At 37.4% G+C, this 16,278-nt stretch overlaps 2 protein-coding genes across 6 annotated transcripts in view; one reads left to right on the top strand and one right to left on the bottom strand.

Moving 5' to 3' along the window:
* Positions 1–5,318: 5,318 nt before the first annotated feature.
* On the top strand, positions 5,319–8,525 carry LOC139994570 (uncharacterized). Its single transcript, XM_072017369.1, has 4 exons — positions 5,319–6,880; positions 6,954–7,165; positions 7,424–7,527; positions 7,630–8,525. The coding sequence occupies exons 1-4, from the start codon at positions 6,685–6,687 to the stop codon at positions 7,808–7,810; spliced, it is 693 nt and encodes a 230-aa protein (XP_071873470.1). The 5' UTR covers positions 5,319–6,684; the 3' UTR covers positions 7,811–8,525.
* Positions 8,526–8,685: 160 nt separating this feature from the next.
* The window catches only part of Kkv (hyaluronan synthase-like protein kkv), a 34,091-nt gene continuing 26,498 nt past the window's right edge, over positions 8,686–16,278 (bottom strand). For 2 of the 5 annotated variants that reach the window (XM_072017366.1, XM_072017368.1), the window contains exons 16-20: positions 15,788–16,100; positions 13,990–14,166; positions 11,055–11,222; positions 10,540–10,768; positions 8,686–10,000 (exon numbers count right to left, since the gene is read on the bottom strand). In XM_072017366.1, coding sequence (XP_071873467.1) covers positions 9,681–10,000; positions 10,540–10,768; positions 11,055–11,222; positions 13,990–14,166; positions 15,788–16,100 — 1,207 coding nt within the window. In that variant the 3' untranslated portion in view covers positions 8,686–9,680. Of the gene's footprint in view, positions 10,001–10,539; positions 10,769–11,054; positions 11,223–13,989; positions 14,167–14,774; positions 14,952–15,787; positions 16,101–16,278 lie in introns of all 5 variants that reach the window. The other 3 variants (XM_072017364.1, XM_072017363.1, XM_072017365.1) reach the window with 2 other exon arrangements.

Genomic DNA, 16,278 nt, shown 5'->3' on the forward strand with positions numbered 1-16,278 from the left:
GCAACAGTTTCCTCTATAGTTGTTTCCACAGTTGGAGGAGACAACCGTGTGGCTGTTGTTGTGACGGAAGTGGTAGCAGTCTCAATCCGCGGTGTAGTAGTGAGAACAGTTTCCTCTATAGTTGCTTCCACAGTTGTACGAGGCGACGGTGTGGCTGTTGTTGTGACGGAAGTGGTAGCAGTCTCAATCCGCGGTGTAGTAGTAAGAACAGTTTCCTCTATAGTTGTTTCCACAGTTGTAGGAGGCGACATGGTAGTGGTAGTCACGACGACAGTGGTAGCTGTCTCAATCCGCGGTGAAGTAGTAGCAACAGTTTCCACTATAGTTGTTACTACAGTTGGAGGAGACGACAGTGTGGCTGTTGTTGTCACGGAAGTGGTAGCAGTCTCAATCCGCGATGTAGTAGTAGCAACAGTTTCCTCTATAGTTGTTTCCACAGTTGTAGGAGACGACAGTGTGGCTGTTGTTGTGACGGAAGTGGTAACAGTCTCAATCCGCGGTGTAGTAGTAAGAACAGTTTCCTCTATAGTTGCTTCCACAGTTGTACGAGGCGACGGTGTGGCTGTAGTTGTGACGGGAGTGGTAGCAGTCTCAATCCGCGGTGTAGTAGTAAGAACAGTTTCCTCTATAGTTGTTTCCACAGTTGTAGGAGGCGACATGGTAGTGGTAGTCACGACGACAGTGGTAGCTGTCTCAATCCGCGGTGTAGTAGTAGCAACAGTTTCCTCTATAGTTGTTTCCACAGTTGGAGGAGACGACAGTGTGGCTGTAGTGGTGACGGGTGTGGTATCAGTCTCAATCCGCGCTGTAGTAGTAACAACAGTTTCCTCTATAGTTGTTTCCACAGTTGTAGGAGACGACATGGTAGTGGTAGCCACGACGACAGTGGTAGCTGTCTCAATCCGCGGTGTAGTAGTAGCAACAGTTTCCTCTATAGTTGTTTCCACAGTTGGAGGGGACGACAGTGTGGCTGTTGTTGTGAAGGAAGTGGTAGCAGTCTCAATCCGCGGTGTAGTAGTAAGAACAGTTTCCTCTATAGTTGTTGCCACAGTTGTAGGAGGCGACATGGTAGTGGTAGTCACGACGACAGTGGTAGCTGTCTCAATCCGCGGTGTAGTAGTAGCAACAGTTTCCTCTATAGTTGTTTCCACAGTTGGAGGAGACGACAGTGTGGCTGTTGTTGTGACGGAAGTGGTAGCAGTCTCAATCCGCGGTGTAGTAGTAAGAACAGTTTCCTCTATAGTTGTTTCCACAGTTGTAGGAGGCGACATGGTAGTGGTAGTCACGACGACAGTGGTAGCTGTCTCAATCCGCGGTGTAGTAGTAGCAACAGTTTCCTCTATAGTTGTTTCCACAGTTGGAGGAGACGACAGTGTGGCTGTTGTTGTGACGGAAGTGGTAGCAGTCTCAATCCGCGGTGTAGTAGTAAGAACAGTTTCCTCTATAGTTGTTTCCTCAGTTGTAGGAGACGACATGGTAGTGGTAGTCACGACGACAGTGGTTGCTGTCTCAATCCGCGGTGAAGTAGTAGCAACAGTTTCCTCTATAGTTGTTTCTACAGTTGGAGGAGACGACAGTGTGGCTGTTGTTGTGACGGAAGTGGTAGCAGTCTCAATCCGCGGTGTAGTAGTAAGAACAGTTTCCTCTATAGTTGCTTCCACAGTTGTACGAGGCGACGGTGTGGCTGTAGTTGTGACGGGAGTGGTATCAGTCTCAATCCGCGGTGTAGTAGTAGCAACAGTTTCCTCTATAGTTGTTTCCACAGTTGGAGGGGACGACAGTGTGGCTGCTGTTGTGAAGGAAGTGGTTGCAGTCTCAATCCGCGGTGTAGTAGTAAGAACAGTTTCCTCTATAGTTGTTTCCACAGTTGTAGGAGGCGACATGGTAGTGGTAGTCACGACGACAGTGGTAGCTGTCTCAATCCGCGGTGTAGTAGTAGCAACAGTTTTCTCTATAGTTGTTTCCACAGTTGGAGGGGACGACAGTGTGGCTGTTGTTGTGACGGAAGTGGTAGCAGTCTCAATCCGCGGTGTAGTAATAAGAACAGTTTCCTCTATAGTTGCTTCCACAGTTGTACGAGGCGACGGTGTGGCTGTAGTGGTGACGGGTGTGGTATCAGTCTCAATCCGCGCTGTAGTAGTAAGAACAGTTTCCTCTATAGTTGTTTCCACAGTTGTAGGAGGCGACATGGTAGTGGTAGTCACGACGACAGTGGTAGCTGTCTCAATCCGCGGTGTAGTAGTAGCAACAGTTTCCTCTATAGTTGTTTCCACAGTTGGAGGAGACGACAGTGTGGCTGTTGTTGTGACGGAAGTGGTAGCAGTCTCAATCCGCGGTGTAGTAGTAAGAACAGTTTCCTCTATAGTTGCTTCCACAGTTGTACGAGGCGACGGTGTGGCTGTAGTTGTGACGGGAGTGGTATCAGTCTCAATCCGCGGTGTAGTAGTAAGCACAGTTTCCTCTATAGTTGTTTCCACAGTTGTAGGAGGCGACATGGTAGTGGTAGTCACGACGACAGTGGTAGCTGTCTCAATCCGCGGTGTAGTAGTAGCAACAGTTTCCTCTATAGTTGTTTCCACAGTTGGAGGAGACGACAGTGTGGCTGTTGTTGTGACGGAAGTGGTAGCAGTCTCAATCCGCGCTGTTGTAGTAACGACAGTTTCCTCTATAGTTGTTTCCACAGTTGTAGGAGGCGACAAGGCAGTTGTAGTCACGACGAGAGTGGTAGCTGTTTCAACCCAGGGTGTTGTAGTAAATGTAGTTTCCGCTATGGTTGTTTCCACAGTAGTGTGAGGTGACGGTGTGGCTGTAGTTGTGACGGGAGTGGTAGCTGTCTCAATCCACGTTGTTGTAGTAACAACAGTTTCCTCTATAGTTGCTTCCACAGTTGTACGTGGCGTCGGTGTAGCTGTAGTCGTGACGGCAGTTGTACTTGTTTGAGGCGTGGCTATTGTGGGTACAGTAGTGTCTTCCACAGTTGTTTCCACAGACGTAGAGAGCGACAGTGTCGTTCTAGTCACGACGGCTGTGGTAGGTGTCTCAGTCCAGGTTGTTGTGGTAACAGCAGTTCCCTGTGTAGCTTTTTCCGCAGTTGTAGGAGGCGATGGTATAGCTGTAGTCGTGACGGCAGTGGTAGTTGTTTCTTGTGTGGCTATTGTAGAAACAGTAGTTTCTTGCACAATTGTTTCCACAGTTGTAGGTGGCGACAGTATGGCTGCAGTTGTGACGGCCGTGGTAGTTGTTTGTGATGTGGCTACAGTAGTTCCTTTCACAGTTGTAGGTGGCTGTGTTGTATCTGTAGTTGTTTCATGAGTGGTAACTGTCTTAGTCCAGAATGTTTTAGTAACAATAGTTTCCTTTATAGTTGTTTCCATAGTTGTTGGAGGCGACGGTATGGGTTTAGTGGTGGCGAGAGGTGTAGTTGTTGCAATGCTGGGTATCGTAGTAGTAGGTGTTTCCTGAGTAATTGTTTCTACATTTGTTGGAGGAAACGTCGTGGTGGTGATAATAATGGGAGAGATTGTTGTCGTTTCAGACACCGGTTGTATAATCATTGTAATCTCTGTCTTGGTGGTTTCCGCAGTTGTTGGAGGCGACAGTGTGGCTGTAGTCGTTTTGGGTGTTGTAGTTGTTTCAATTCCGGGTTTTGTAATAACTGCAGTTACTTCAATAGTTGTTTCCACAGTCAGTGAAGGGGACATTGTAGTAGTGGCTGTAATAGGGGAGATAATTGTTGTCTCAGTGGCTTGCGATGCAGTCACAGTAGTTTCTAACGCTGTGGTGTCTACACTTGTTGGTAGCGACCGTGTAGTTTTAGTTTTATCGATCGTAGTAGTTATTTCGGGCCTGGTTGCTGTAGTAGTATCAGCAGATTCTTCCGCAGTTGTTTCGGTATTTGTTGAAGTCGTAATAGAAGTTCTAGTTGTTTCAGGCTTGGGTATTGTATTAACGATTTCTTTTTCTCTAGTAGTTTCGATAGTTATTAGAGGCAACATTGTGGAAGTGGTAGTAATAGGAGGGACATATTTTGTTTCAGGAATCGGTGTCGTAGCGACAGTTGTTTGTTCCACAATCATTTCCAGAGATGTGAGTGGCAACATTGTAGACATGGTGGTAATGGGAGAACTAGATGTTGTTTCAGGTGCTGGTTCTGTAGTAATAGAAATGTCTTTTACAGTGGTTTCCACAGTTGTGTAATGCGACATTGTAAACTTCGTGGTAATGGGAAATATAAATGTTGATACCGTTGTAGTAATAGTAGTTTCTTCCGTAGTGGTTTTAACCATTGTTGTTGGCAACGTTATGGTAGTGGTATATAAAGGAATGGTAGTTGTTATGTCGCGTAAGAGTGTCGTTGTAACAGTTTGTTTTTTTGCGGTGGTTTCCACTGACGTTGGTGACGACATTTTAACAGTTACGTGAGTGATAGTTGTCGTTTCAAGTGTCGATGTCGTCGCAATTATAGTTTCTTCTTTAGTAGTCTTCTTCATAGGTGTTGGTTGGAAGGTTGTAGTTGTCGTTGGTAATAGTATTGTAATATCAGTAATTTCATGCATAGTAGTTTCCATGGTTGTCGATGGCGACATTGTCGTTGGAGTAATAATGGACTTGGTAGGGGTTGTTTCAAGCACTGGCGACGGCATCGTAGTCATGCTGGTAATGGGGATGTTTTCTATCGTATCTGACGTTGTACGTGTAGTTATTTGTGATTCGTACAGGCTGATTGTTTCTTTCGGCGTTATTGCCATTGTTCCAATATAATCATCGTATCCGTGCCACCTAGAAGTCCCTTTAGTACTTTCTTCCTCAAACACACGATGCGTATCTAAAATAGACACAGTTGCTGTTCCTATTTGATCTAACCAGCTCAAAGTTGTCTGTAACCTATCTATTTCGCTTTGGTGTTCAGTGTTATAAGTTAACTGAGACTCGATATCCGATTTGGTCGTTTGTAGCAGCCGTACAATATCCGAATACGCATGGATTTCTTTTTCATAAGTATTTGTTGTTTTCTCACCTATGTCTTTTCTATTTCTAACATTCCTTTTTCTCCTTTTCTTAACGAAAGCCGTAGTTTTCTTAGGAATCAAATGTAATCTCAATATTTGGTACAGATTTAAATTTTGGCTTGTGGAGGGTGAGCCGGATGTCGTTTCATTGATAATTCGTTGCGCCTGCGATACTTCTACCAATCTCGGCAATAAATGCGTTTTATTCCATTGATCTTCTAACTTAAAATATTCGTCGATCGAAGAACTCTGATTCAATTTTTTCCGTTTGCCACGAAAGAACGAATTTAACCATCTTCTTGTCCTTTTTGTTCTTTCACGATCGTCTCTTAAATTCGATTCATGATTAACCGGAATTGATTTCAGATTCCTGACAAGCCGATGGTGTGGCTTTCTATAAGTACTTATAGGTGAAAAATCGGCGCAAAATCGGGGATGAATATAATCTGTGAAAGGATAAGGATAACTAACTTCGTGATCCTTCATAGGAACAGACTTCGATTTGTACCGTGTCTCTTCGATATTTACTAAATCTAAATCGTTCTTAGATGATATCCGAATGAAATTTTTTTCTACTGTACTGCTATTGTTCCGTAAATTAATATTTCTCCGCCATTGTTCGAGGATCGCTGATAAATCGGTACACTCAGCATGATACGAGTTCATTCGTTCGTTATTTACTATAATATCTTCTTGCAATATTTTCACTGTTTCCGTAGCATAAAAATTAACGTTCTATAATCAACATTCTATAATTAATATTCTTAGTGACAGTAGCGATTCGATCGTGACAGTAATCTTTAACAGCGATTGCCAATTGGTTATGATCGTGACGTATTAAGTATTGTCGAAATTACCAAATAAAAAATTATAACATTTTATTTCGTTAAATATTAATGGCAACGCTTTTGAATTGTTCGACGAAACATTTTGCATGTACTTACAGTATTATCTTCCATTATAATAGCTCTATTGTTACTGTTACTGTAAACGGGATGGTTATCAATGTTTTCAGTGATGTCGACAGTTGCACGTACTTTCTCTGCTGCTATTGTCATGTACATCGCAATCAACTTACAAATCACAATGAGAAATATATTTTGCATAGCGTCATATCACGCACGTTCATTCATATTCTCGCACTTTTCTAACGCATGCTTATCAATCCTGTTGCGTATCATCGTGTCAAACGAACTGTCACGCGAACGTAGTATTGTAAGTAATTTCGTCATGGTATAGTTCGACCGCGTGTGCCATCGATTATTTTCGATTTCTGAATAAATTAGTTTCATGTTGCATGTATCGATACGCTTTTAAAAATAATATACAGTCCATGATACGATATGTAGTAGCGATTTTCAACGAACGATAAAAAATTGAATGGTATGTCAGATAATAGGGAATACTTTTCTATTGCTATTTAAATTATTCTCATTCGAGTAATGAACAATTAAGGTTAATAATAGAGAGCTTATATAATAAAAAACAAAAGTGACATTTACCTTTAATCGTATTTCCATGTCAATACGAATGGCATCGGTCAATGACAATTATTTCTGCTACCTTTTCATCGTTCAGTGTGTTTGAACTTTTTTAAATATTTAACCCTACCATATATTAGTATATGTACAGATGTATCAATTAATCCTTGCTTCTATTTAATGCAAGCTATGCTATGATATTGGAGTCCATTTTTTCGTGCACGAATCTAACGCTAACATGCGGTTCGTCAATTTACATCTTGATAAGACACTCTTACGCTCAGTATTCGAAATTATTAACACATGTTGCGTGTGCCTGTGCCAGTATCGCTATGATTGGTTCTCGATCATTCATCGTTCTTGTGTACAAACTTTTCTTTAAGGATTATAGTAAGTAGCTTATCAACTTCGTGTACTGTTTTACAGTCAATTAATCGAAAATCAATAAATTTGTATTTTTCAGCGTTCGATCCGTTTATGATGCAGCTGGAGGAAGAAAGGAACAAAGAACGATTCAATATTATAGACGAGATCTTTCGAACCTTGAGCATGGCCGGCTTAATTTATTCTTTGTACTCCTGTCATGGATATTACGCGCTCGGTGCCAGTGTTGTAACTAGCTTATCAATTTTAGACTTGTTCAAACTGTACAGAATAAAGAAGAAACAGACAGAGGTAGTTTTATAAAATATAACGCGAAATTTCTTCAGCAATTTAAAGGTTCGCATTAACTCGTCGTTTGAAAAATTCCATACTGTGGTACCACGATGGATTACTTGAAAGATACAGTGATCTTAAATGTATGCTGTAGCGTTAATTTTTTATTTCGACAAATTTCGTTTAACTTCAGGACACTTCTTTAAAATAAAAGATTGCAGGGTATATATAAAGTATATTTCAAGATTGAACCATGTGTTGGATTTTTAATTCCAGGAAATGGAAATGTCGCGTTTCTACGATAATTCAGGTGAAATGAAAGCAACCTACGAATCAAGGCTTAACATATTCAATTGGGTAATTCTTGGTGGAAGTTTCGCGTAAGTGCAGCAGTTTTCTCTAATTAATTATAAATTATATTATTACACAGTTTAATGTATATAAATTGACAATTAATTCAAAGTTCTCGACATGATATTCAGGTATACGGTGGGTAATAATTACGCTGTAGTAGCAAATTATCCTCTGCTCCTGGCGAATTGGGCGCTATCTCCGGAAGGATTTTATCAAGGATGGACCATGCGACGTACCATTAACGATTACTTGATGGCGACTTACGTCATGTGCATGACGGAAGCTTTACGACAAGCTGGCACGTCATAAAAATGTTTCTTTCTCTCTCTCTCCCTCTCTCTGTTCCTCTCTGCTTAATTTACATATACATTTATTGCAATGTATATATTTCTTGTAATTATTTAAAATGTTGCTACGTTGTATATGAAATTAATCATTCCTCTCTCTTTCTGTTTAATCATTTTTTCAAAGTTATATAGAGACAATACGAAGCTAATCCGCGAGATTCATCCGCGAGACTGCTGTCTTGCTCGAGTTTCCTCGTGTCGTCGTGAATTAAGTACGCTAGGCGAGCAAGCGAGGGGAAATTTTCGACAAAGTTGTTCAATATGCGTCCAAACGAAGTGAGATAGAATCTGTGAGCATCTTTAATCTTGTCAAAAAAAAAAAAAACCCAACAAATCGGGCTCGCCCCGAGGCGAGACTGAACTCGTTCCAAATCTGTCTCGTACTATCTGTATATGCCTTTGAAATAGAGTACCTTTTTTTTTTTTTTTTTAAGACAATAGTAGTTTTTTCAATGAAATTCAAAACAGGCAATTTTTATCCATATTTTCAACATAATCGTTAATTATTGTAAAATATTCTCTACGAACTTTGTGTATATTTGAAATTGTTACCTGACGTGAATAGAAAATTCTAGCAGATTAATCGTTCCTCGTGTTTTATAAGAAATCATTATTAAACTGTTGGAGAATAACTTTAGAAATGTATAAACGCTAGCAAAATTTATAAGATAAATCTATTTTATTTATGATATCATTTATCCCATATCCATCTCCCACTTTTAAATCACCAACCAAAGATACATGTGTATGTAGTATGTAATTTATTGAAGTACAGGAAAGAATGTAGAATTGCGCTATGTAAGAAGAACAATTGGATGAAATGAATTCGAAATTGAGTGCTGATTGTTCGAACTTTATTTCGTTTATGTTTATACCAACACGATTTTTCTACAGGCTTAACGTTACACGTACGCACGCGATATGTACAAAAAGAATTGTATATCTATTAAATACAATAAGTATATTTATATAAACGGCGGTATATCACGTTTACAAGAACGAAAGAAGTGTAAGCGTTGTCGTCGTTGTGATTACTGTCACACTCGTTTGATACGACATCAGCTAACAGGGCTATTACGTTCAATTAATACCTAAACAGAGAATTACTCTCTAAAACCGTTTAATAATCGTACGGCAGTAGCTGTACTAACAAATATCGTTATTCACCGGTCAGTTCATTTATCTTAAATATCTAAGCGCGAATAAAAAAAAAAAGAACTAAAATAAAAAGAATAAAAATGAAGACAAAAAACGTTTTCTTCCTCAGGACTGTCTTTAACTCGTTCAAGTTTAACAAATATTTATATCTAATTTTTATTAAAATCCCTAACTTATTATATTTAAATTTCTAGTTTCTATTCTTATACAATTTTTTTTTCTTTTGTTCTTCGTTGTTCTTTATCGTTCAGAGAAGAAGGGAACATTGTTCACTTTTTTCTTCGAATAAATAAATAGAGAGTTTAAAGACGGCCCTGTTCCATTTCACTTCATCGTAAATTAGTCTACTCGGAGGCAGTCTTTTCGTACTTTTCTATTCGCTCTTACGTCATATAGAGTCAGATAATTAACAGACAATTGCTAGACGAAGCGCTTAAATGCGTGATAATATTATAATTTAAATGGAAATCGATTTTATTGCTTGTAATGTTTAGCAAAGGAGGCGTAGCCATTTCTCGTTTCTCGTAAAACGTATGTGATGGTTATCGTCGTTGATCATCTAACAAATATTTTTATATAAGGATATAAAGTAAAAAAATTCGTCAGTTTTAATATTTTCCAACAATTACGTACGTCTGTGAAGAATTTGTTCGAATTACGTTCATTCGTTTCAATTAAATATTGGTATTCGCATCTCTCCACGTGCTCTGACCTAGATTGTGAAGTCTGAGGCTACTTCCGGTATTTTCGTCAGGTTCATAAGCTGAATTCGTGTGACCAGCGTGTCCTTCGAACACGTCTTTTACAGAAATCTGACTGCTTCTCGAGGGACGACCCTGTATCCCTAAAGGATTGCCTGCCACACCGTAAATGTTATTGGCTCCTAACGTTTGCATCTGCGACTTCCTCCTCATCGCCATTATGCTGTTCCTGCGCCCCTCAAATGCCTTAAAAGCCTTTGCAGATCTTCTAGTCGACATGTTCCTCGGCAGACCTAAATTGAAACATTAATCAACGAATATTCTCATCTTAAAATCGAGGCATTACTAGTATTATTTCCTTAATATATTACACGGTATATTTTAAAATTGCTGAAGAGACGGAAACATGTGGAAATATTAAAATATATATATATAACATTTGCATATATAAAAGTATGTAAACAAAAGTATACGCATAATCGAAAAATATTCATGTACCTGGTATAAACTGAGATATCGTTTCATTTAAGACCAGATTTGGATACGTTTTACTTGAAATAAGAAACGAAAAAATAAGAAAACTAAAATAAATTATTATATTACAATTTCATTTTCCTTCGTTTCTTTTTTCTAATTTAAATTTGGCCTTGCACTCACGAAACGAAGTTTCAGATCGCAAACGATTAAACTAAGTATTAAGTACTTAGTTCACTTTTTCATTTCTTGCATCTTTGTATTTATAAGAAGATCGTAAAGTATTTCGGGATTTAAGTTTCCAATCCATCAGCTTCTTATGATAAATGCAAAAATTTCGCACAAACATCTTACACACCATTGCCTTCTGACATACTGAAGAATCGTTGTCTAAAAGCGACATCAAGCGTATTGATTGCCTGCGTTTTTCTTCGGCTTTTTTCAAGATTTCTTATGGTTTTCCTTCTTCCCGGGCCGCTACCACTACCTTCCTCGTAGTCACCCTCCATACCGTCTAATCTTTGCAAATCCCTGACTATTTCCACCGCGTGTTTTGATAATAACGCTTCTTCCGATAAATCCTTGGTCTGGTGAATTAAACAGAAAAGATTTAAAAACGATTATACTACGATTACAATCACAGATTGTATTAAAAGTTGTATCAAAGACTATAATTATTCGGGATTTTATCAAATCGTTATTTAACATTATGAAAATGAGAATAAAAAAGAAAAAATAAAATGGAAAATTGTATAGGAGCTATTACTAATTACTAATAGGAAAGAATGACGTGAATAATGTGAACAATGAAAATCTTTGATACTAACTAATTGCAGTAAAATTTTATCACCAACAATTGTAGATAACACTCACCTTCTTGCAGCAGTACCAATCTAAGCTGGTGCTGGCTAGAATATGAGCGAACGTGCCAAATCGATGGAACAGCATCGCGGTGAATTGAATAACTAATATCAATGCGAAGAAGAACACGAACACCAAACCGATAGGCTCGAGTTGTAGGTACTCCTTCGTAATGTGTACCTACGAAATACGTTCATTGTTAGAGAAGAAATTAATAAATTAGTCGTAATACAAGCCAAAATATAAATAAAGTCGCAAACAGAGAACACATAAAACGATTCACAATAGTTACAATTTTCATTAATGTGTATTTCGTTGTTACCTCATTACGAATATATGTATAGCGAACTAAAAATCATAGTGATGTAAGTCAAGATTTTGGAAATTTGGATTTAATCACATATTCCCGATTCTTAAGGATATCATCCCCTTAGATTCTTATATAATTAAGTTACATTCAAATTAAGGATTTTTATGCATCCATGGGTAATTTAAATGAACAATGATGTACAGAATAAATATAATATCCAAGAATACACGAAATATTATATGGTAAAATACAAAATATAATTATGACTGGCAATTCGTAATGAAATAACAATTATTAATTTCCTGAACGTACATAGCGATAGCTGTTAAGAAGCAAGTGCTTAATGAAAATTCTGTCACGCTTTCCAATTTTTTAATCTTAATTTCAACGAATATTTCTGTTAAATAGCGTTGAAAAATATTTATTGGAAAATTTGTGAAGGTACTAATTGGAAAATTTCTATCGTTCCATTTTTCAATCATTTTTATGTCAGCTATTCGTTCGTACGATCAGGATCACCGCGGTAAATACAGTTTAAAAATCATTTTTCGAGACACATATGTATACACATATAAGCCACCGTTTAGTTACATTGACGGTAACTCGTTAGTGGTGCTCCTCTGCTGCCATACCTAGCAGTGCGTTATCAAAATTAGACACATAGAAAAACGTGAAAATCTGCTTAACAATTTCTCCCTCGTTCGTATTGAACCAGGTGAGCGGAAAAAAATGAGACATGTTCAAAGGTGCTTTTTCGACTCTTTCGTGACCCACAAATCGTGCACGTGCTATTGTTCATTGAAAAATAGAAAACAAAACTTCTAACTCGAGCCTTGGGAAAGTAGACGATCACGAGAGAGCCAAAAGGTGTGCAGAAGCTAAGAGAACTTTGAAAAAATAATTATGAAAATTGCAGGAATTTTATCCAATTGAATAAAAGATAATATTGGAATGTTACTTAAATTCAAAAATATTGTTTCTATTCAACGCGTTACTTATTAGAATTCTTTTCGATTTAATTTTCCAATATGATTTACACAATTATACGCATGTAATCTATTAATATTCAAAATAAAAGTAACGTGTGACTTTACATTTGTTCTCCGAACTTCGACAACGTTAATCAAGAAGAATATCGATGTTAGTCAAGGTGGAAACTTGATGGTGCGAGTGATCTGAGTGATCACGCTCCATGGCCACCATATCGTTTTACTTTTTACGGGTACTAAAAGAAAATAGACGTACACATAACGAGGAAGGATAATAGGATTTGAAATAACAAGGCATCGATGTTATTTGTGACTTAGCTAACTAGTTTCGAGTCAGTTGATTGATAGTGCCCCCAGCTTTTCCATACGCTTCGGGAGTACCTGTGCAAACATGTTAATGGTAACTCGCCACGTGCTCATGATCCACGTTATTGACAAAACACAGACATGTCCCAGCAAGTGCAACATTATCACCGGGTATACCATTTCCAGCGTGCTCCGATGCTCACTATTGAACTGCGATCCCTTTCTCTGTATACTAGTTGTGTCGTTTTTTTTTAATGATTTTTAGCAATTTCTTTATTCCTCTTCGAGAAAAAATGAAAACTGATTTTTCTATTTCTTGGATTCGAAGTTTCTTTCTACGTTTCTTGAACGCAGAATTCATTCAGGCAATTCCACCGTTTGAATTTCGATTAGACTGAGTTGGATTCAGATCAAGGAAAATTGTAATTTTTAAAACGAAATAAGAATTTTTAGACAGGAATTGAATTTAATTATAAATACTGAATGCAAATATTTTGTTTTATTCAAATTTTTCATCAAATAAGTGTTTAATTTTAGAGCGATGAAAAATATTAAATCGATGATATGTGAATAATAAAACCAGAAATTGCTAAATATCTAAATTGACAAAAGAAGCAGCTCACAAAGTAAATACTCTATGCCTGAAATCTAAACTAGAGAAGGCAAAGGAGAAAATATTAAAAGTATCGCAACCGTAAGCTCGATTCTATTTGAACTAAATAGAAGCTCTAAACTTTCATTCTAAACGTATCTAAAATTACACTTAAAAAAAAAGGTATCTCTGAAATGAGAATGAAACAATTATTTTAAAAAACGAAGGATCCACGCTCGAATTTCAATCTGACGATTCAATCGACCCTTTCTCTTCTTCCTCTACATGACTCCGTCCTCGCGCAAAATTGTTCGATTCTGACTCATTGCCGCTATCAAATCGACAAATAACGACGAATGTAAATTGAAGATTTTGAACATGTATCAAAGTCGCACGTGTAATTAATATATTCGTGTTTTAATTTTTAATATACGAGTATGTGTATACTAAAAACTACAGATTAAAACAGGAAAATATTAATTGTACGGGTACGTGTGTATTAAAAACTACGTGGATTGTGAATAATTTAACTGCACTCGTATTCGTATATTTAAATACGCGTAAAATAGAGGCCCCTAATTTAAACGTCATCGTCATAAAAGTGGAAACGTAGGAATAAAACGAGAAGAAAGAAAATGGAGAGAAAACAGAAAAGATAAAATACGAGCAACGGAGCACACGGATGTGTTAGTCTCCCGAGGCATCAGTGAGACAGCATCTCTGTTTTTCGTTTAGAACACTACCAGATACCTCCGAGGTCTCTTCGATGAAGGTGATATTCGTCTTGACGCCGAGTGGCCAGACAACGTGCAGCTGATCTTTGTTCAGCTGGAGCAAGAATACGATCAGAACGAACAACGCATTGAACATAAAAAACGCGAATACGCTCTTGTTCCGCAGCTCAATTAGGTCGGCGGCAATGCGAGTCTGTCGTGGACCAGGGAAGAAACAAAAGAAAAAGCACAGATTAGCAAAGATATGAAGAAAAATACGCTCCGTCCGGTCGATCGTTGATCCATCGGCTCCTTTCGAGGGAGGTTCCTATCCGTGATCGTTTAGATCTTCAAGCACACTCTCATCCTCTAAAAAGCTTCTTAACAAGCGACAAGGAAAAATATAAAAATCGCTACTACGAGTTTTTGCTGCAAAACAATTTGAATGCTTAACTTGAATCATCGTGTATAAATTTTGTATACTTTTGAATTACCTTTCTTTTTTACGTTTTCCCGTGATTTTACGAAAATATTTTCTCCCGTTATGATATTTATTGTTATATATGACAGTCCTTTCATTTGTGTTTTCGACTGATATATCTTTAATTGCTTGAATCTAGTATTTTGGGTAAAGTATACGCTTTTAGCATTTGAAATGTTTTGCTACAAGAAGCTAAACAAAGAATTAATAAAACGGCTATATGGCTCGTGGGATAGACCCTACTAATTATCCATATTATTTTTTGTTTGTTTGCTGTTTTAGGGGAAAGGGGATATGATTTAAGAAGCAGGACAACACGACGTGGACGGAGCGGTCTTTACCTCCTGGGAGTGATCATCATAGGTGATGTTCGTCTTGATACCAAAGGGCCACTTCACGTGCAACAAATCTTTGTTTAATTGCAGCAGAAAGACGATCAGGACGAAGAGGGCGTTCATCATGAAAAACGCGAAAACGCTCTGGTCACGTAGGTCCTTTAGATCTTTGGCGATTCGTGCCTGACGCAAGTAGCATGGGTCGATTATTTATATTCTTCCATTATTGACAAATTTAAACAACCGTTATTTCGTACACACAATTATTAATCGTTTAATCTTTCAATTATTTCTAGTAAGATTTCCTTAGATTCTCTAGATTTTGTTGCAAACTATTTTTCATTTCTTTTTTTTTTTTTTATCTTAATCTTGCAAAGTTCCAAAATTTTTGAAAATCTTAGTAACGTTATTGTATATACTATGTGAAATAACAATTAAAAATACTGTAAAAACAATCGATTAAGAAATTTAAAAGAATGTTGAAACAGTTATTTTCATTCTGTTATTCGCAAAGTTATTTGATTCAAATATTTTACGGAATTTTTTAGTTTTATATTTCGCAATTTCCAAATAATATCTATCTTTTTTTAATCTATTTTGAATTCGTTGAATTTTACACGAGAGATACTGAAATAAATAAAATAGAATTAATTGTTCTACGATCGAGCAACATCCTCGACGCTAGTTATACATATTCAATTAACAAATAATATTAAAAACTTGACTGATAACGATATATATAAATGATAAAATAACAAATACTATGATTTCATAAATAATTTGTAAGTCCTACTCACAATAAGTACTTCGGAAATTTATTTTTTATCCAAAACAATTACTCTAAACGTTGAACAAAATTTTAGAATAGAAAGTTTTTCAAAACTACGAAAAATATAAATTTAACTCAAGTATAGAAGAAATAAAAGGTAGACAAAAATTCTTCTCAAATTTTAAGAAATTTTAAGAAATAAAAAAAGACAAACACTACGAATGACTACAGTTTGATTAAAACTTCTTACCTTTTCTGCCTTGTCCTCGTCTATAGGATATAGATACTTCTCCAGAAGATCCTTCCAAAATAATTCCTCCTGCAGCGACAGGACATCGATTTCACCTTTTTTGAGTCCTTCGTCGCTCAGCCAGTAAGGTCTGCTTAGGAAGTTGCTAGCTTCGCGATTCCCTTCTGTATTCTGACTAGTCACCGTTTCAGCTTCACTATGACAATCCTGATCCTCTGCTGGATCTTCGCCAATGGCCCCTAAATGATCGGCTGTTCGAGAACCCACGGAAGATGCACGACGTCGACTTGTCACCCCATGAGGATCCACGGCTCTGATAAATGGATTTATATTAAATTCAAGTTGAATATAATCGTCGGTATTACTTCAAAGATCTTATTATTTAGAATTAGAGAAGCTTTGCTTCGTTAAAAGATACTTCTGGCTTCAGCTCTGAAATTTTCGATTCAGAAAAGGTAAAAAAAAAAAAATGCATTTTGTACGACTTTTTG

This window comes from Bombus fervidus, chromosome 14 (assembly GCF_041682495.2).
Source record: "Bombus fervidus isolate BK054 chromosome 14, iyBomFerv1, whole genome shotgun sequence".
Classification (NCBI taxonomy): Eukaryota; Metazoa; Arthropoda; class Insecta; order Hymenoptera; family Apidae; genus Bombus; species Bombus fervidus.

What these genes read in the sequence shown, in the direction of transcription:
- LOC139994570 (XM_072017369.1), top strand. Translation starts at nt 6,685, where the DNA reads ATGATATTGGAGTCCATTTTTTCGTGCACGAATCTAACGCTAACATGC. An exon ending in ACTTTTCTTTAAGGATTATA is followed by an intron (nt 6,881 to 6,953) that starts GTAAGTAGCTTA and finishes TGTATTTTTCAG; the next exon opens with CGTTCGATCCGTTTATGATG. An exon ending in TAAAGAAGAAACAGACAGAG is followed by an intron (nt 7,166 to 7,423) that starts GTAGTTTTATAA and finishes TTTTAATTCCAG; the next exon opens with GAAATGGAAATGTCGCGTTT.